The sequence below is a fragment of the Mustela nigripes genome, chromosome X (assembly GCF_022355385.1).
Source record: "Mustela nigripes isolate SB6536 chromosome X, MUSNIG.SB6536, whole genome shotgun sequence".
Lineage (NCBI taxonomy): Eukaryota > Metazoa > Chordata > Mammalia > Carnivora > Mustelidae > Mustela > Mustela nigripes.
This window is the reverse complement of record NC_081575.1, coordinates 122,508,124-122,529,134: the sequence shown is the minus strand read 5'-3', so window position 1 is coordinate 122,529,134 and position 21,011 is coordinate 122,508,124. Positions and strand designations below refer to the sequence as shown.

General features: G+C 49.1%; 1 protein-coding gene across 2 annotated transcripts in view; it reads right to left on the bottom strand.

Annotated features, from left to right (window-relative positions):
• Positions 1-1,859: 1,859 nt before the first annotated feature.
• The window catches only part of MXRA5 (matrix remodeling associated 5), a 26,122-nt gene continuing 6,970 nt past the window's right edge, over positions 1,860-21,011 (bottom strand). For both annotated transcript variants that reach the window (XM_059386098.1, XM_059386097.1), the window contains 5 exons: positions 19,829-19,958; positions 19,220-19,610; positions 11,908-16,860; positions 8,373-9,273; positions 1,860-4,914 (listed from right to left, as the gene is read on the bottom strand). In XM_059386098.1, the coding sequence (XP_059242081.1) occupies positions 3,006-4,914; positions 8,373-9,273; positions 11,908-16,860; positions 19,220-19,610; positions 19,829-19,958 (8,284 nt within the window). In that variant the 3' untranslated portion in view covers positions 1,860-3,005. The remainder of the gene's footprint in view (positions 4,915-8,372; positions 9,274-11,907; positions 16,861-19,219; positions 19,611-19,828; positions 19,959-21,011) is intronic.

Sequence of the window (21,011 nt, the reverse complement as noted above, 5' to 3'; positions counted from 1 at the left end):
TTAAAGAGAATTACCTGGGTTGGATTTTGTTTTCCAGTGGAACCCTGAGAGCAATCAAAGGTGGACGACTGAGGCTACTGAGGGTTTTGTTTCAGTGTACAGATTTACGAGCCCATATACTAGACGTGAGAAGTTGTGGAGGGCAGGGGTGGGGAGAGATGCACTCTAAGTTACTATATTATCTACAGATCATAATAGAACCATGAGCGATTCCAATTAATGATCTGGAATCACACACATCCCCTTTCTGGGCAAACTGATTTAAGTGCGTTTGCTCCTGGGGGACCAGTCCTTGTCTCCTACCCATCTCATTCTGCCCCACCACCCATCTTATGACTTCTCAGTCATAAAGAGGTCCCTTACTCTTCCATCTGATGTGGCCTTTGAGTCCCCTAGAATCTGAAAGCTCTCTGAACCCCCTGTGATGATTCTGTATGTTTCAGGCTTGGAGTAAGCAGATTTGTACAGTTGTTTTACAACATTTGACAAGACATTGAGTGCAGAGGACCAAATGCCTCTTCATGCCATCCTATCTTGCCTACAGCAGGACATGACAAGTCTTTAAGGATGTACCTTGAGCCCACCCATGAAAGTATGTCATCAATCCATCTATCATCTATCTATCCATCCATCATATGTATCTATCTATCTATCTATCCATCCATCCATCCATCCATCTGACAATCCCTATCTCCCTTCTTCTCTCCCGTCATCCATCCATCCATTCATCTATCCCTATATCTCACATCCACCCATCATATCTATCTATTAATCATCTAATGACCCATTCATCTATCCATCCACTCATCTATCCCTATATCTGTCTGTCTGCCTATCTATCTATCATCCATCCATCCATCCATCCATCCATCATATCTATTTATCCATCTATCTATATATCATCTATCTATCTATCTATCATCTGTCTATCATCTATCTATCTACCTACCTATCTGTCTTCTTCATCTTCATCATCATCATCATCATCCTTCACATTTCTAGCATCTTGGACACTGGTTCTGACCTGGGGACAGTTGAGCAGTAACATCTGACAATATCTGGAGCCAGCTTTTGGTTGTCACACCTAGAGTGGGATGTGCTACCTGCATCTGTTGGGTAGAGACCAATGATGTTGCTCAACACCTTATAGGGCACAGGATGCCCAACTCACCCAGATGAGTACAGACATTGAGAAGCCCTCTAGCTGAACGTCCGTGTGTGGAGCATGAACTCTTGAAGCAGGATGTGTTTCCTACACATCTGGGTGCTTGCAGGGCTCCTCCCTGTGCCAGGCACATAGTAAAGGTTGTACTGCATGAGGAAATGTATGGGTTAATGAGTGAGACGTCCTCTGTGCATACCACAGCATCACGGAAAGTCACACACTCTGACTTCAGTGACCGCCATTCATCAAAGATGGACAGCACTGTTCTTCCGTTAATGCTACCCTTCATGTATTTCCCAAAGCTTTCTCTTGATTTTTGTCTTTCTTCTTTGGGGAATGACCATTTTTGCATGTTTCAGGAAGGCTAGTATATATCCCCCAGATGTGGCTTTCCTAAAGAAAATTTCATGAGAGATTGCTAAGGAACCACGTTCCCATCTCCAACCCCAGACGGTCTTGCTCCATATTGGACCTGTCACGCTCCAGGACCAAAGGATACCACCGTATATTCCTATCAAATACATCTTTGGAGCCACTGCCTTTGCTTCTGTTTCCTTGCCTGATACACCCTTGCAGAGAACAGAATAGTTCTAATGTGGTGGGGGAAAAAGCAGTTTTTCAAGAATTGCGCTTTACCTGCAAAATCACTCAAAATGCTCTTGCCCTGGAAAATAGGACTATTATCATTGCCCAGTTACTTGGAAAATATTATTTTATTATCAAATGTACATTATATTGACCTTAAAAATACAGTAAAGCAGTCATGGGGATAACATGTGTCCTAGTTTCCATGAGCACACATTGATAGGGGGCTGGATGGGGGAGATAGTTCCGGACTTTTCCAGGAGGCTTTGGATTCACCGTGTAGGGTCACGGCTTAGCTCTCTCCTGCCCTCTCCCCCAACTTCAGCTCTCCAGATAAAACCACAAACAAGGAAATCCAGCATCCCAGCCTCCAAAACCATAGGGCTGCTGGGGAAGGTAGTAAAATAGCAGTTACTGAATTTGCTCAAGGCAGTAGAGGGGATTTGCTTTTACAATTATATTTCCATGCCTGCTCTCATGTATCCAAGTCTTGTAAAGACCAATAATTTATTATTTTTAATGAGACAGAAAGCATTGCTTTCTTTCTAGCCCCATCGTCTGATTAGAAAGAAAATATAAAATGTCTTTATGTAAGACATTATATAAAAAGTGAGTTCCAGGGAGAGTGAGTTCCATTATATATTTAAAAAAAAAAAAAGTGAGTTCCATATAAAATGGTAGCTGTATTGTATGGAAGTCGTATGTTACAAAAACATCAGTCCCTGTGGTTCTAAGCCCTCAGAGGGCAAGCTGGAGTTCTAAAGTGACAGGAAGTAAGTGAAAGATGGGTAGTCATTCTAGAACATTCTATCATGTTAAGACTGCAACAGGTTAGCTAGGGGACACGTCTTCAACAAGGCAGCAAGGCACCGGTCATCTCTATGGTTTATGTTCAGTGAGTGCTCCTTCGGTCAGCTACACACGCCCATATGGTGTCTTCAGGATGAGCCCATCTCCTGCGAAACGCCAGACGGGGGTAGGCATCCTGCTGTAAACCTGAATGAAAGTCCCCGGAGAGGCTAAACCATCCTTCCCATGTCTGCATTGCTTCCTTTTGCTGGCAAGCAGAGGTCAAAGTCAATATGAAACCCAGCTGAAACCCAGAAACCCTGAAATCCAGCCAGCGGCCACCGTGCACCATGACAGATCAGTTAAGAGTTCTGACCAACCGGACGTGGTGGCTTTCTTACAAATGATGCTTTGTTCTAACTTCCCAAGCAATGGCGGTGGAGTCCGTGTCCTGGGAGGAGGCATTTCAGTAGACGTGGATATAAGTAGTCTTTGAGTCAGTGCCTAGGATGTTCTTTGCAGTGCACTTGTAGAAGCCTGCATCTCTGTGCGTGGCCTGCTGGATGGTCAAGGAGCCTTGGGGGTGAAGGAATCTGTTCCCATAAAGACGGGCCTGTGCCCCGGCAGTCAGGTGTGATTTGTCTGGCAGGTCCCAGGTGATCTCGGCTTTGGGAATCCCCATGGCCATGCAGTTCATCTTGACGGTGTTGCCGGGCCGTGTGTAGATAACGGGTGTTGGCTCGCTGGTGATCCGGGGAGGATATGCTATCACGATAACCGGAAAGTTCATGACAGAGGGGCCATACTCAGTGTCCACCTTGCACATGTAAGTCCCCCTGTCAAACACGGAGGCATCACGGACCATGAGGGTACCATTTTCCCAGAGGGAAAAGCGTCCCCGTGTTTGGGGGCCCTCTAAGAGCATGGTGTTGGGAAGCGTCCAAGAGAAACGAGCCGGCCGGCCCCTTGGAGGGACGCAGGACAGCTGCAGGGTTTCCCCGTTGATGATGCTCACCAGATTGTGGTACTGGTTGCTGACCTCGGGTTTCACGCCCACCTTCAGAGACACCAGCCTCTCCGTGTAGCCGGCGGAGTTCCGGGCCACACAGCGGTAAGCCCCGGCATCCATAGAGGAGAGGCCACTGATGTGCAACATGCCATCACCCTTATGGTAGAACCTCTGTAGCTGTTGGCCGCTCTGGAGCTCCGTCCCGTTGGGAAGGACCCACAGCAGGGTGGGCGTTGGGGTCCCTGCGGCCGAGCAGTTGAGACTGATGGTGTGGCCGGCCATGGCGGTGATCTTCTCACTGACTGGGTCGTGGAAGATGGGCTTCTCCACGGGTTCCAAGACCGTGAGCTGCACAATCAGCCTGGCTTCCCCACCCTCATTGCGGCCGATGCATGCCAGTTGCACAGAGTCACTCTTCCTGAGACTCCTGATGTCCAACGTGCCATTGCGATGGATGGTGATCCGGTTCCCATAGTACGGGGCTGGCAGAACCACGCCCTCGGGAAAGGCCCACAAGACTCTTGGGGTGGGGATGCCTTCTGCCTGGCAGTCAATGAGTTTGCGGCTCCCGCCAGCAGCGATCTCCCGCACGGTGGTGATGGCGTTGGGGTGTCCATTGATGGTGGGCGACTGGACGTTGACGTGAATCCAGACGGTTTTCCTGTCCTCCCCGGCGCTGTTTCTGACCACACAGGTGTAATTGCCGCTGTCTGAGCGCTGGGCTTTCTGAATGAGGAGAGTGCCATCCTGATAAATCTGATACTTATCAGAGGAGGCGGGAATCAGCCTGTTGGTTGGAGAAAGCCACGTCACCCTGGGCGTGGGCTCCCCTTTGGCTTCACAGGCGACCGTGACCACATCACCGTAAGGGACCTGGACCACGGAGTATGTCTTGTTCCGGATGGCGGCGGGCTCAGTCACCACCTTGACCCGCACCCTCATCTCATCCTTACCAACCTGGTTTTCGGCAAAGCAGGTGTAATCCCCTTCCTCCCGCATGCCCACCTCATTGAAGTAGAGGGTCCCGTTGTTAAAAACCACGTAACGCTTGGTACGGCCACCGCCGTCATCAGACTGCATAAAGGAGTTGACCAGGCTGCCATCCGGGAGGCTCCAGGAGATCTCGGGGTTGGGCAGCCCAGTGGCCACACAGTCCACTTTCAGGTCACCCCCGTAAAAGACCTTGTGGTCATTCTCCTCCTTGTGCTCAATCTTGGCTGGTTTCATGACCACGTTCACCTTGAGCACGACAAAGTCATCTCCGACCTTATTCCTGGCAACGCACAGGTAGTCTCCCGCATCTTTGTCCGTGACGGATTTCACCACCAGGGTCCCGTTGGCAAACACCTTGATTCTGGTGTCAAAGCTGACCAGAAAAGAAAAAGAGAATGTTAGTCTCTTGTACATTCTATTCTGGCTTTTGGTCACTGGAATGAGACGAAAAAATATGGTTCTCAGAAGCTATCTGGGTACATGGTTGCTACTGCAAAATGTCACATCGGTTCTGCAGCCTGACCTGGACACTGATTCCAGGATGTGAAATGCAGTCAAAGACTTCTACCCTGTTAGTGTGGGTGTACATCCGTCGCATATTTGCGTGGTGGTCAGGGCACAGCTTGTAGTAATGATAAAATCAGGCAAAATGCGACAGCCATGGGGAGAATGAATCTGAGTGAACCCAATAAAGAAATGCACTTCTTCCTGAATAAAACGGTTCAGACACAATGTTCACCCTTGGCCATCTTGTATTATGTTATCTCCCATTATGAGGCAAGAGACTGCCAAGTGGCTACTGTATGCATCATGTGATTGGAGTTATTTCCAGAGTTTTAATACTAACATTGGGTTCTTGAGAACATGACAAGATCAGTGGGATGTGTTCTTCCCTAGAACTTGTACCTAAAGCTGGAAGACATTCACTAGCTAGCACCCCCAGTGCTGTTGCATTCCCCCACATGAAAAGATGACTGTGCACCTCTGGGTTAACTGAAAATTAAAAGATTTTCACTTCAAAGGAGCCAATCATGGGGAGAATGATAGGAAGGTCTTCGTTATGCATATGACCTTTTTCTAAAAGTTGGGGTGTCCTTGAGTGTCAGAATTCATGTTTTGAATAAGAGGTGGAAAGACTTGGGAGGTTCTTCCTTTGTACGGGTCCTGATTGAAAAATCGGAATGACCCATCATTTATGACGGTGATATTGGGGAAGGAGGCGGTGGAATTTAAATCCACAAAGAGTTCCTAAACATTGCATTATTGGAACAGCATGGGTGGGACTGCGTTGAAGAGCTGCAGAAGAAAAAGGAGGAAGAGGAGGTGGAGGAGGAGAAGAAAAGAAGAAGTCGGCCTATGGTAGAACCGACCTGATTACTGTACCTAAAACACAAACAACTACGAACAATGACCACATAAACCGTTTTGTTGGTTGACAGTGCAAACCAGGTCCGCATGAATCAGTAGGAGAGGAGCAGACACAGATATTTCAATGTGTCTTAGCGTTTAGGATCCAAAACTGTGTGCAGTAGCTCATGTCTGCCAGCGTTTTGAAACTTCAGAGTGGTGATTCCAGCCTGGGCTGTAGTCACCGTCCGTGGAGCGACCCAGCACGGCAGACGTGCCTACCCAACCCTAGGGATCAGCCTTCAAGAAAAGATCCAAAAATCTGTATTTTTAAAGAGTCCCGATGTGTAGGCACGGCATAGAGCCCGCCCTTTTACAAAACCCACATGCGTGGTTTAATCACACGTTCCTAAGAATGTCATTAGTCAAAATTTATTAATAACGAAGCAGCAGAGACAGCGATTTATGACTTATGGGGAGTTACTAGCCGAAAGGCTCGCATTCGTAATGAGATCACATTCTTTTGCTGCCGTTCATTCAACACTGCCTGAGCCGTGCCAAGAAGAGCTGAAAACAGTTCTCCCGCACATGGCAGGACATCTGCTGAGCTGGGAGATGGTCCAGGGAAAACTGCGTACGTGGTATTCTGGACGGAGCCTGCGAGGTTCACCAGGCACCACCCAACTGTCTAACGTTACCACTCGGGCTGCGAGAAGGCACGTTTGCCTTGTTCCTGCATTCGGAAGAGACGGGGGAGGCCGGGTGCTGCTGCTCAGAGCCCCTGAGTGCTGGCTTCCCTCCTTGTCTCCTGGGTGGGACTGATGTCCGCATGCATTCCTGCCTGAGCAGCTGAGCCGTGGATGCTGAAGACACAGCGTAAGCCAGGGCTTCTCCACCATGGCACTGCTAATGCTTCCATGATTCCATTTTGCCAACCAATGTCTCTGTGCCCCATACCTTGAGACGGGTCATGGAGAGATGTTGGCTCTTTTGGACCTAGCCTATGGTTTCTCAGCCTGAGCACTGCTGACATCTGAGGCTGGATGACTTTCTGGGGTAGGGCATCTTGAGTTCCATAGGGTGCTGAGAAGCTGTCCTGGTCTCCACCTACCAGATGCCCGTGGCAGACTCTACTCTAGTGTAACCACCAACAATGTCCCCAGTCACTGACAGGTGTTCCCTGGTGGTATATCTGTCTAGCTAAAAACCACTGCGATAGATAGATAGATGGATAGATAGATGATGGATAGATGGATGTCTCAATAGATAGATGGATACATACATACATAGATAAGACGGATGGTTAGATGGATGTATAGATGGATATATATCTAGATATAGATATGTAGCTGATGAATGGATAGATAAAGATAGATAGATGATAGACAGATAGGATGGATGGTTAGATGGACCTATGGATGGGTAGATAGATGACAGATAGATAAAATGGATGGATGGATGGATAGATAGATTGGATGGATGGATGGATAGATGGATGGATGGATGGTTGGATGGATGGATGGATGGATGTGTGGATGGATGGATGGATGGATGGATGGATGGATGGATGGATAGATGGATGGATGGATGGTTGGATGGATAGATGGATGGATATATGGATAGACAGATGTATAGATGATAGGTCAGTTGTCTTTCCTGCTAGGTCAGAGGGTCTCAGCCTGGGCACTACCAACATTTGGGGCTGAATGACTCTCTGGTGTAGGGCATCCTGGGCACAGAAGGGCTCTAAATAGCATCTCTGGTCTCTGCCCACCACATACCAGTGGCACTCCCTCATTCCCTGAGTTATGTCAATCAAAAATGTCTCCAAACACCGTCCAAGGTTTCCTCAGGCCGAAATCGCCCCCCGGGGTGGGGGGTGAGAACTAGTGCGCTAGGTCCATACATGTGGGAAATGGAAAACACTGGATGAGAATCTGACTTTCTTTGCAGCCAAAATAAAGTGTTAGAACTGGATGTGCCCAGCCGGTGTCCTAGTCATGCCTTTAACCTTTTTGTGTTCAACACTGTTTCATTCTTAAGCTAAAGTCCTTTTACGACAAGATGTGCAGCGGCCTCTCTGTTTGGTTGAAATCATGCAAGACAGAGAAGGCAACCCAAATGTTGTAGCTACCATGATCTCTTAACACACGATTAAAATATACTCAGTAAAACAAAAGTTATTGGTTCATTGTTTCCCCCACCCTGCGGGGTGGGAAAAAGAGAAGGACAAAGTCCCAGTGTTTGTGTCCAGTTTATAAAGACAAGATCTCCGGAGGAATGTGCCCCTCTCCAGCGTGGCACACACGGGGAATCAGTTCTGTGCGTCCTTGTCTTGGACGCATATTCCCTTCTCTGACCCGCCCCGTGGAGAGGGTTCCCAGGATGGCCCCAGGCACATTTTAGGACGCGGCCCCCCGCACCCAAAGGAGAAGCAGGTGCAGGAGAGCAGTGGCCGATGGAAAGCCCGGAGCGGGCACCTACCTGAAGAGCGAGTCTATCATTCGCTTGGACGGCAGTCGCCAGAGAATGCGTGGCCAGGGGTCCCCCGAGGCGCTGCAGTCCAGGCGGAGGGTCCCGCCGTAGCGCACGTCGGTCCTCTGCGGGGAGGTGCCGGTGATGCGCGCGTTGGCCGCCGCGCGCTGCACGGTCAGCTGCACGGTCCTGCGCGCGGAGCCCACCAGGTTGGCGGCCACGCACTCGTAGCGGCCGCTGTCCTTGGGCGCCAGGTTGCGGATGTAGAGCGTGCCGTTGGGGAAGACGAACAGGTTCCCGTTGATGAACTGCGACGGGCGGATCTGGGTTCCATCCCACAGCACCCAGCGCACGCTGGGCAGGGGCGCGGCCTTGGCCGTACAGTGGATGTGGATGTTGAGCCCCGGGGGCAGCGAGATGTTCTCCAGCTTCTCCTGGTGGATGACCGGCGGCAGGGCCGCCACGTGGAGGCGGATGGCCAGGCTGTCCGCGCCCGCCGCGTTGCTGGCCACGCACTGGTACACTCCCCTGTCTGAGAAAGAGGCCTCTTTGATGGACAGGGTCCGGTTTTCGTGCAGCGTGATTCTGCCCTCCTCGCGGGACACGGTCTGCCACACCCTCCTGTCCGGGAAAATCCAGGAGATTTGGGGAGCTGGGGTTCCCTTGGCCAGACACTCCATGGCGATAGTGTCTCCCAGGTACACGGTGACGTCCTGGTAGTGGGACGCGAGGATCTGGGGCTGCTGCACAGTGACGGTCAGCAGGACGGCCATCCTGTCTACCCCGTGCAGGTTTTTGGCGGTGCACAGGTACTGGCCTCGGTCCTGCACTTGCACCTTCCGGATGACAAGGGTCCCGTTCTTCAGGACCTCGAACCGCTGCACTCTGGTGTTGGGGGTCATGAGAGCGCCTGAAAGACAGAACAGGCGGAGTCAGGTTCTGCGTAGACATAGGCCTTTCAGGAAAAACCAAGAGGGACTGTTGGAAGGAAGCCGAATTCTCCCCTTTACGTCCCCAAAAGCAGCAGCAGAGACCAGCTCCACCTCCAACGTGGAGAAGACACAACATTCCCCTGCAATATTTTCGGCTCTCACGCCGATGCCCCCTTCAAGCACAAGGCAGCTGGCGTGGGTTTCGCAGAGTGTTCCAGAAGCTGCCGTGAGGCCCAGGCCTTCTGCAGGGGACCTACATGTCCCTTCAGGTCCTAGAGATGCAGGCTTGCTTCCCTGGGACCGGTGTTGACCTCCTGAGCTCCCCAGGCCTGCAGCCACCTCCCACCACTCCCCGGCCAGGCTCTGGAGTCCAGCACGAGCCAGCACGAACAGGTCCTTCACTGCCCATTGTGGCTGCGTTGGACGCCAGCTTCTGCAGTCCGGGGCCTGGGCTCCTCTCTCTCCCCCGCCCCGGTCCTCCTTGTGTTGTATGACACATCTCCTTGGGGGCTCTGCCAGAGAGAGGATCTGTGCTATCCAAGAGTTCCTGATGCTTGGACATCTGGGTCAGGCTGACCTTAGTGGGAGCATGGCCCCTTCCAGAGCTAGGCAATTCCTATACTCAGCAAGCCATTCACCTTCTATATGCAAAGCAAACAACACAGAGTCTACACCCCCAGTGCCTTGTCTATGGGGCTCTCCCGCATGCCCAGGCCACCATGCACCTGCCTTCATCCACCCAGGGCAGGTCCTAGGGAAATAGGGGATTGCTTGCGCTCCAGAGGCCACTGAAATCATTCCAGCCAGCCGGTGCTAAGTCTGCTTGCCCTGCCTCGCCTGTTTCTTCTCGCAGAAACCACAATAAAGGTTCCTGTGCTCGTTTCCGCCTCTCCCTCTGCCTGCCGACAGACCCCCGTCCTCCCCTGTGTGGTCCCCTCCTCGCGGAGACGGAATAATAAACGGTCTTCTGTGGCAGGCATTTCCTGATGGGCTGGCCCAACCTTTCTGAAGAATAACAAGTCCCAGATTTAAAAACTGGAAAGCCCTGAGCTACAGCATTCTGTTCATCTCCCACGCAGCTGGGTTCCGGGGTCCTGCCTGCACCGCCAGCCATCGCGTGAGCTCTGGCCAGCTCCCTCTGCTGCAGCCGGCAGGAGAAGCTGACTCGTGGTGAGGCATATACATGTGTATGTCTCGTGAAGGGGCATGGTCCCCGATGCTCTGGTATCACACAAGATCGAGAAAACCCTACAGATTAATACAAACGGGATTGCCCAGTAGGAAAACAAAGGCACCATCCTTTTAGCATGAAAACCCCATGGTGTTCCCCACTCACCCTTCGAGCAACATTCCTTATTAAATCATTATGAAAACGGATGACATCAATGTCGAGCTGATCAAAGACGTTCATAATTCCCCGTGACCCAGAGCCTCTGCTGAACTTTGGAACATTTCCAACGGGGGTGAGATAAGCCTAAGCAAAGAATGCACAGGTCCCTCAAGTGCTATGAACATAAATCATCCCTGTAACACCAAAATGGAGAAGAAGAAGGGAGGAAAAAAATCCAAAAAACCCTCTGATCAGAATCCAGGCCTCAAGGATATGGCCGTGTTCATGGTGCACAAAAGAAAAGGAAGAGGGACAAGATAGGATTTTCACAGAGGCCGTGGCTTCTCAGATGGTACTTTCCACTGTCACCAGGCAGTTGTTTTGACCTTCCAGAGAGATGGTCATTTTTACAAAGCCAAGTGCTCTTTGGACATCCCAGAATTCCAAGTAGAGGTCATTGTTATGGGTTGAATGGTGTCCTGCCAAAATTCATACTCTGACGTCCTATCCCCTAGGATCTCAGAATATGACTGTTTGGAGATGGGGTCTTTCAAGTGATAAGGACATTAAAATGAGGTCACCAAGGTGCACTGTAATCCATATAGGAACAAGGGGTGAGGACCCAGACTGCACAGAGGGACAACCATAAAAGGACAAGGGGGAGAAGATGGGGTCTACAAGCCAAGGAGAGAGGCCTCAGGAGGAACCAGCCTTGGCCCCGCCTGGATCTCAGACTCCCAACCTCAGCCCCACCTGGATCTCACACTTCCAGGCTCCAGGCTGCAATGCTTCGTAGGGCAGCTGAAGCAAATTAACGGGAGCATATCCCTAAGTTCAAATCAAAGTGATGTCTGATGAGCCCAGAATAGGCTGCTTCATCTCTGGTGCCAGTGGAAGGGGAAGGGGGATCTGCTCACTCCTCCTTACCCTCATGGTACCCCACTGGGGTGGTGGAAAACTTTTGTGCTAGGCTTCGCTGGGAAAAGGCAAGTGGCTGCATCATGAAGCGTTTCTGAGCCTACGTCATTCCCTACCCAAAGAACCTATGACATGTCTCCATAGTCCCATTAAAATAGCATATACTTTAGAGCTGAAGGAAGAGCTCTCGGTCCTTACTTCCTATCACCTTAAAGTCATATCCTTGTATCTAGGTTCAAATGTCTCCTTCAATCCCATCCATCTGTCCTTTGCCCAAACCCTATAGTTTTGCCTGGGGTCACGGACTCAAGGAACCTCCTTCTACATGAGTTCCAGTTAAAATGCAGACATGTAAATGCCTTACCTGTAGAAACCTTTGTCCACGTAATGAAAGGTGTGGGTTTCCCTGTGGCCTCACACGGGAACACAGCATCTGTCTCTGCAGTGACAGACATGGTCTGAGGGGATTTGGTGAGGATTTGGGGCTTTTCCCCAACCATCCAAAAGTTGGATGCAGGGGGCCCTGCAGCAGAGAAGAGCTTTGAGCTGCTCTGATGGAAGCTTCTGGAAGGCTGGCCAGAAGACGCCATGAAGGGGATGGAGCTCCGGGTGGAGTAGACCACAGGGATGTTCTGTAAGTTTGTGGAGGGTGGCCCCGTGGCCTGGGGCACGTGCGATAATGGAGGTGCCGGGGGACCAAAGTCCACGTGAATGACGCTCTGAGAATGTATCCTATTGTAGGGACCTGGGTTGACTTTTCTCTCTCTTATCACAGGGGTGGGAGAGGTAGGCGTCTGGGGCTTCAGAGTAATTCCCAACTGCGGGAAAGACAGAGTCTTATTGAAAAAGAAAGGGAATCTTCCATTGGGATGATGGGGAACTCTTGAACTTGGAAGCTTACCAACAGGGTCTCTGAGATCTGGGATGTTGTTGTTCCCAAACACTTTGGAGTTGCTGTTGAAATGGCCCATCCCTGGGTCAGTCAACTTAGTGGGGATGCCAGGTTTGGGCTTATGCACTGGAACAAAAGGAGTTGTCGTACTTGGTAATCTCGGCGTCGTCAACTGCTTGTTCTCTGGCAAAACCCTTGAAGGATACGACGTTATTCCTGGTTTGTTGGTCAAGTGACGGGGAGGCTGGAAAGTTACAAAGAATCTAAAGGAGCCTTCTGTAGCCGTATGTGGTGGTCTCACTGTCCCCCTAGGCAGGATCGGTTTGGCAGGAATTCTGGCTGGCTGGGGGAACATTTGGACTCTCCCATTCTGGTGGTTACCATCGTGGCCATGTGGAAGACTGTTAGGGGTCTTTCCATCCAAGGCTTCCTTTTCCAATGGCTGCTTTGGAGCTGGGTTAAATTTATCCTGGTTGGAAGAAGGGGTAGATAATTCATTTGGTGTCCATATATGTTGAGTTCCCTCATTATTCACGGGGGGTGCTTTGGCTTCTGGGATCCCCACATAATTCAAGAAAACATTTTCCTTCGAATCTGTTGATGTTGGAGGTGTCTTTGAAGGAAGAGGTGTGGGCTTCGTGAAGGTCTGTACCAAAGACACAAGAGTGGTGGCCTGGGGTGGGGATTCTGTCTTCTCCATTTGAACAGGAGTTGGGGTGTGATGCCGAGGTCTAATTTCAACTGGAGTGCTTTCGTGATGATCTTGAGCACGGATGGTGGTTTCTGCCTTACTTGAAGATGGTTCTACTTTTATGCTTGAGACAGTGGTTGAAACAACCTCTTTTTCTGGTTGAAAGAGTGTAGAGGCTGCAAAGGATGGTGGAAACTCAGAAGGAACACCCAGGTCCTCCACCTGTTTAAGAAAAGGTGAGTCTGTAAAGGTTTCCATGGAGCTGGCAAGAGGTTTGTCTGTCTGCAGCCTCCAAGGCTGGTGTACACTTGGGGTATTCCAGTGTGACGTTCCTGGAAAGCCAGAGGGAGCTGATTCCTCCTGAAATTCTCCCACAGTGGAGACCTCTGAGCCAGGAGGTGATGTCGCATTAGTGAAGGAGGAGTCAGGGACTGAGCTGTGGGTTTTATAGTCCTCGATGTTTGTGACACCATAATTCTTCATTTCTTCTCCATCCCATTCAGGCTTAGGGGTGACTGGAATCATCTCTTGGAATTTATTGGATGGTAAGTGACTTTTTGTGGTAGTGGTCACAGCAGCTCTCCCGTGAGGGTCCCCAGTTGTCAGGGAAATGGTTGTCGATGAGAGTACAGTTTCCAAACCAGGGGCAATGACATTTTTATGTTTGTTTTCCAGAGAAGGGCTGGGCGTGGTTGCAAAGGCTGGAGAGCTCACCGTAGAAGTGAAATATCGATGTTTATTTGGTCTCTTCCCGTGTTTCCTTCGTGGGGTCCCCTTGGATATGGGTTCTGCCTGCTTCTCCATCTCCAACTGCTTGGGGATACCAACGGTGCTGTCAACCCAAGATTTTGCTCCCGGCGTACTCCACATGTGGTCTGGAGCCTTTCCTTCGGGTGCTTGAGTAGGTCGAGTAGAAAACGCCTCCATTGGGGCGAAAGTCGTGGGTACAGTTTGTTTATGGCGGTGTCGGAATCTGTGGGGGCGAAATCTCCTCCTCCCATTGGGTCTCTTTCGAGAAGGCTGAGTGGTCAGCTCCAGAGGTGAAGTGGCCTTCTCGGTTGGCATCACTGCTGCTACCGTGGTGGTGACTTTGTCAAAGAGAGGGCCGAGTGTGGTTTCGCCGGGATGTGTAAAGGGAGTGACACCATTCACTCCCAGGGCCGAGTCAAGAAGAGTGGTAGATCCGACATGCTTTCCCATACTCTCAGGACTTTGGGAGTTTGTGGGGTCTTTCTCTGGCATATCTCCTTCCTGTAGGGCCTTGGAATTGTCCTCTGTGCCCTTTTCAATCACCAGGCTGCCTTGAGTGCTCAAAGCACCTTTCACAAGGTGTCTGTCATCTGTTTCTCCCTGTGGATGTCCTTGTGATAGAGCATCTGGCTCCCCCAATGTGAGCCCTCCTATGGGTTCCGATGTCCTGGAGTCATCAACCCATAAAACGGTGTTGGGCAGAAAAGGAGCAGAGGTCAGCTCTTCCAAGTTCTCTGCATCTGGTTGTGGGTTAGTCTCCAAATCTGGGGGCATATATGGTATAGTCTCGGACTCAGCCAAAGAGACGGCATCCAACGGAGACTCATAATCATTTGAAGTAGGCTCTGGAATGGATCCAGCATCTACTGGAGGCCAGCTCTCTGTGGCTGTATTTTCACCAGTGAACTCCTCAGAGACCAGGTCTAGGGTTTGCAGAGTAGGAGAAGATGCATGAGGCATGCTGGCTGTAGCCCACTTTGGGTCAACTTCAGCAGGAGCTGTATCCTCACTGTTAGAAAAGTCATGGTCAATGAATTCTTCCAGATGTGTGCTTGTCACTTTGGGATCAGAAAGAATTCCTCCATCCTGTCCACTTTCCAGTCCCATCTTGGTTGAGGACACAGTACTGGAAACCTCATCCTCCTCACCAAACAGAGATGCATCTGCTGAGGTTTCTTCGGTACTGCTCGTGGTCCATGCAGGAGATACCGAGGGAGGAGGAACAGCAGGCAGAAGGGGTGTCACTTCTGGACTCACGGATGGAGGAGTGGTGGTTTGAATGACCTGGGGTATTTCAGTTCCCTTTGGGAGATTTTTCCCACGTACTCTGGCTAAAATATCTGCCCAGTGCTCTGGATTAATCTGTTTGTTTGCCATGTTTATTCTTCGCCTGGACTCAAACACTCTGCGACCCTCTGCGATGTTCGTCTCAGGTTCTTTTACAGAATTCTTCCAGGGTTTGAGTTTTCTTCGCCCTTTTTTGGGTTTTTTACCTCCGGTGGTGGCATCATCTTTTGTTTTGATGAGTACCTCTTGGTCCTTTGTGTGTAGACCTCTCCTTGAAGTGTTCTCCTCATCTCCTATGCCTGAACCCCCTTCGTCCTCCACAACATCTCCTAGCACTCTGGAAAGAGTCTTCCCACCTGGGTGTCTGCCCTTTTTGGATGACCTGGCAGATCCTTTCTTGTTCACCGTGACTCCCACGGTAAAATGATCTGCCCCTTGCTGGTTGACAGCCACACATCTGTAGTAACCGCCATCACTGACTTGGACCTTTGGGATGGAAAGAGTTCCATTTGCCAACATGTATGCATGTGAGCTGTTGGCCGAAGTATTAATTATCCGTTTGTTTGGAAGAATCCAGCTGAGCTGGGCTTCAGGGATAGCCAGAGCGCTGCAAGGCAACATCACTGGCTCCCCTGGGTTCTTCTGAATTGTCACCATATGACCATTGGGTGGCTGTGTGGCAGGTGGTTGGACAAGGACCCTGTACACCATCCGGTCCATTTCATCCCTCACTTGAGCAATGCACTGGTACAAACCCGAGTCTGACTGCTCTGTCGATTTGATCCTCAGCCAGCCACTGGTGAGGATGGAGAACTTGCCATTTTCGTCCTCCATGGGTGCTTTGAGGACCGAGCCATCTGGAAGGACCCAGAAGATGGATGGACTCTCAGAAGCCTTCACGTTGCAGCTCAGCTGGCATGGGCTCCCTTCCAACACAGTCTGAGCTCTTTGCACGGCTCTATTGGGCTCAATCATCACCCAGCTTCTGCTCCGAGACTGCCTTGCCTCTTTGGTGGGTATTGTTAATGCATAGTGGGAATAATAGGACAGCAGCACCTTTTTGGCTGTACTCTGACGTCGGTTGAGCTGGAGATCTATGGTCGGCTGCATGACCCATTCCGGTTCTGCGACAATGTGGGCTCTGACGCCCGTGTAGTAGAGGGCATCATCGTCTACATCTTGCCTGTACTGGTAGGTGACCTTGGGGTCTTTGCTGAGCATGAGTTCTTGGTTCAGCCTCACAGGGACCTCACTGTAATAGGCGATGAGTTTCCACAGCTTCTCATAGTTTTCCCGAGTCATCGGACACTCAAAGTCCAAGGCAACCGTTGCATTTATGTCAATCTCTTGAGGGTCCGTCTGGTTCAAGTGAATTTTGTACAGATCCATTGGCTTCTTGATGTCGCAGACCAAGTTCACTGTGTTCCCGTGCTCATCGGTCATGTTCAAAGAGATGTTCCATGGGGGGAATTGGAACCCCTCCAGAGAAAGCTGGCTGTCACCATCCTCTTCGAGATCCTCCTCCTCCTCACTGTTCTTACTCGTGTTCTGTCGCAGAGGGGACTCTATGGAAGGCTTCAGACAAGTAATATCCTTCAGCTTGTGAATTTCTTGTTGGTGCAGTGTGGGGGGACTGGAGCACATGGCGCATAACTGACCACCCTCGTAGGCTTTGTCCTTCTTACACTTCAGAGTCCCTAAAACAGATAACCAAAAAACATCCTATAAGTTAATGAACCCCAAAGTGGCATGTCTTGTACACAGCCAGAGGACAAAGTCTCTGTGTGTGTCTTTACATCCTCAGTGCATGGCCATCAGGATTTAATATCTTACATCTGTGACTTCACCAATGACCTTAAATCCCTTTAGCACACAGTGTGGCAAGGAACTACCATTTTTTAGAACTACGTGGCAATGGATAATGAATACTTCTTTCTAAAGTGTTTTTTTTTTTTTTAAGCAATTCTATTCACAGACATTATACAATTTACCTTCTCAAAAGGTCCAAGAGAATCTACATAAATTCAACCAATGAAAATAGTTCCGGGTTAAAGGACCCACTTTTGCCACGAATCATGTTGTATGTACCTTTTATAATTCTTTTTCTGTTGCTATAACTTTGCATTTCAGGCAGTATCTATAGTTTGGATTCACATTCTACTCTTGGCTTCCTGAACATGAAGTCTTCCAGAATGTTCTCCTAATCTGCTCATTGCTCTGTTTCTTTCACTGTTTTGTCTTTCTCAGTCCCCCGACCCATTAGTGAGGCAGTGTTCCATGACTTGGTCTAGACCCTGTTTGATCTCGTTGTACCCCATCATCCATGGCCTAACCCACGTGTAGGTTTCTGTCAACAGCCATGATCCATTGATGGCTGCCGTATGTGCTTCTCCAGTCAACACACATCTTATGAACTCCACGCCCAATTTTCTACTTGATGTGCCTATTGCAGAGTCCCAAAGTCTCCTCCGACTAACATTTGCAAGACCAGATTATGTTCTCTCCCTGCTCCAGACCTAGATGCTCCTTCTATACCAATAAATAGGAACCACACTTTCTTGCATTAGGAAAAGGAGAAAACTACAGTCCTCTTGATATCTGTCCTCTTGTCTTCATTCCCACTGGGAATAAACCAGTCAAAGGGCCATAATCTATGACTTGGAGGCACATGACAATAGGACATAAGGTGTGTGTGTAGGAAGGTCCTAGATGGGCACAAGACAAGACAATAAGTAGAAATTGAGGACAGCAAGACCTCTTAAAGGTGGTGATTTAAAAAAAAAAAAAAAATTAAGATTTTATTTATCTGGAATTGAGAGAGAGAGAGCATGAGCTGGGAAAGGGACAGAGGGAGAAGCAGACTCCCCACTGAACACAGAGCCCCACATAGGACTCCATCCCAGGACCTCACGATAGTAACCTGAGCTGAAGTCAGATGCTTAACCTACTGGGCCACCCAGGCGCCCCAAGACAGGTGATGTTTTAACAAAGCTCTGAGTGCTGAAACTAAGCCAGACCCTGGAACATCTAGCAGATGTGTGGTCTTCGTGGGTCCAATGACACTGAGTGCAAAATAAGTTTGGAAGGTGTAAGGAAGCAAACTTAGGTGTAAGGATTTCAGTGTGACTCCAGTGAGTGACTAAATGGAGGACTCTCGTGTTGCAGAAGAGGGGGCACAATTGTGAAGGAACTCCTACAGGATTGTAGGATTGTACGTTCCATCCCAGGATCAATGGGAAACCAGTGGACTTTCAGGTAGCAGTAGGGCAAGACCACATGGTCCCTGTGACAATGTGTTCTGACCACTGCTCTGTGTGGAGTTGTTGGAAGGAGGGGTCACCAAGGCTGCAAAGACCTGCCCAGAAGCCCCGACTCTCCTCCTAGAGAGAAGGAAGAAGCTGGACCCACGTTGGGGACCATGAGGATGGACATGAGCCAACAGACCTGGGATATGGTAAACCCAATGGAGTCAAGGATGGGTTTCAAGTTGTGGCTTGAGGAAGGGGATAAAGGAAAGATAAAAAAAAAAAAAAAGATAAAATCTTCCTTATTTTGAATCAAAATCTATTATTTTGCAATATCTACACATCACTCCAGGTTTTTTTTTTTTTTTTGTCTGGATCAAGGCAGAACATCTCTCTCCCCATTCTTAAGAGAATAACGTCATAGCCACTGCTGGCTTTCCCTCTTCCAAACTTCCTTGAACACCTCCTCATAGGACAGGGATGCACAGAAAGACCCCCATTTAGCTGGAACCCAAAGCTGCTTATGGCACTCCAGATATCCAACCAAAGACAATCATAGTCAACTGTATATAACTGATTAAATGATCTTGACTTTAGATTTCGTGGAGGGATGATACATCTATTATAGAACAGGAGTGTCTTAACATCAAGGTTGTACATTTTGCATAAATGTCCCCCCCCACCCCATACTGATTTGGTGATGTGCCCTTCACAAGATAAAGCAACGTCAGAACACCAGAGAGCGGAACATTTCCAGAAGGGTCAGGAATGTGCCGTGGGGAGCCACGTTCGCTCTGCCCTCCTCTCTTACCTTTCCATTTGGCGTCCCACTCCAGAAACCACTTCATCTCACAGTCGCATGACCACGGGTTCCCATGCAAGTAAAGATTCTCCAGGAGTGGCATGTTCTGCAGCATCCCTGTGGGCAGAGTCCTGATCATGTTGTCTGCGAGGTAGAGGTGTCTTACGGTTGAGAGTCTGAAATAATCCAGAAACGTCAACGTGGAGAACGTGCCGGGATGCAGCTGGTGCAGCATGTTTCCCTCTAAGTGGAGCAGCCTCAGGGATGTTAAGCCATTGAAAGCTTGTGGGTGGATAAATTCGATCTTGTTGTGGTCGATGTGCAGCCTCATTAAGCTCCAGAGTCCCTGCAGGGTCTGCCCTGTGATCACACTCAGCTTATTGTAACTGAACTTGAAAACCTATAGAGACAGGGGTGGAGTGGAAAATCCTGTTTATAATTTACAAAGCCAAAAGCAGAGAAAGAAACCAGAACTAAGGGCAGGGAATAATGACAAGAGGCTGGTTTTTAACGCTCTTCCAAAAATGGCAATTTTATTAATCGTTAGGGAGCATTAGGTCGTACCCACTCTTCATTAATGGTCTGCTATTACTGGTGCTCGTAAAGGTGTGGGTTTACCTGGAGGGAACTGAGGTCTCTTAAAGCCCCGTCGGGGATGCTCGGGATGTCATTGCCGTGAATCATGAGGAGCTCCAACTTGGTCAGTCCCGCAAATGAGGTTTCTGACAAAGCTTGTATACTATTAAATCTAAAAGAAAAAAAAATGATAATAGTAATTGGATTAAGAAACAGTGAATGCTTAAATCCCATATGGGAAAGATTCTATAGCCTGCCCAGGAGCGAGTTAGCAAAATGCTAAAATGAGATCTACCAGTGCCCTTCCCAAAGTATGTTTGTTGCTCTGTGTCCATGTCTGTTACTAGGGTCAAAAGGGAAGTGACACTTTTATTCATCTTCATTCCATTAAGGAATATTTTCTGGGCATTTTGACTAAGAACATGTTCATGGAGCTAGAGGCGATTTTAGGGAAACAAGTAGCATTCAGATTCTAAAGGAAGTTGGTCCAAATTGCTCTTCCTTGGAAACTTGCACTAGAAAGTGTCAGCAATAATGAAATGACACATTTGTTGAATATAGAGAATTAGCATGAATGCAAAGAGGTAGCTTGGGAAGTAGCTTTGTATCATAAAACAACAGAAGGAGCCATTCCAGGCTATAAAAGACCAAATGAAAGAGCTGACCACCCAACACACCAACACTGTATTTCACAAGCACAAGTGGCCATTTCTGAGGGATTCTCTACATTATTTGTCAACTTTCTGGTGTGTTTTGGGTTTTGTATTTGCATCCACATGGGTTAAAATGTTTCCTTGACCAATCTGAAAACTCTTCATTGCTACATTATTGGTAACACAAGGGACTTCCCAACGTCAACACCTGCAGAAGGGGTTGTGAGGGGAGTGGAGGGTAGTTACTTTGTACTACTCCTTCTGCTGAAATAGAACACATCTCTATCCTGACATTCTGTGTGACCTCTCCCTGTCCCCTGGATGGAAGGAACCAGACCTATCCATCCATGTATCATCTATCTAACTATCCATCTATCCATCCTCTATCTAACTATCCATTTATCCATCCATCCACTGAGACCCCCATCCCTCCATCCACCAATGTATCAATCCGTTCATCTCTCTATCATCTATCTAACCATCCATCCATTGATTGACCCATCCATCCATCCATGTATGATTTATCTATCTATATATCCATCTATCAGCTTATCTCTCCATCCATCCATCCA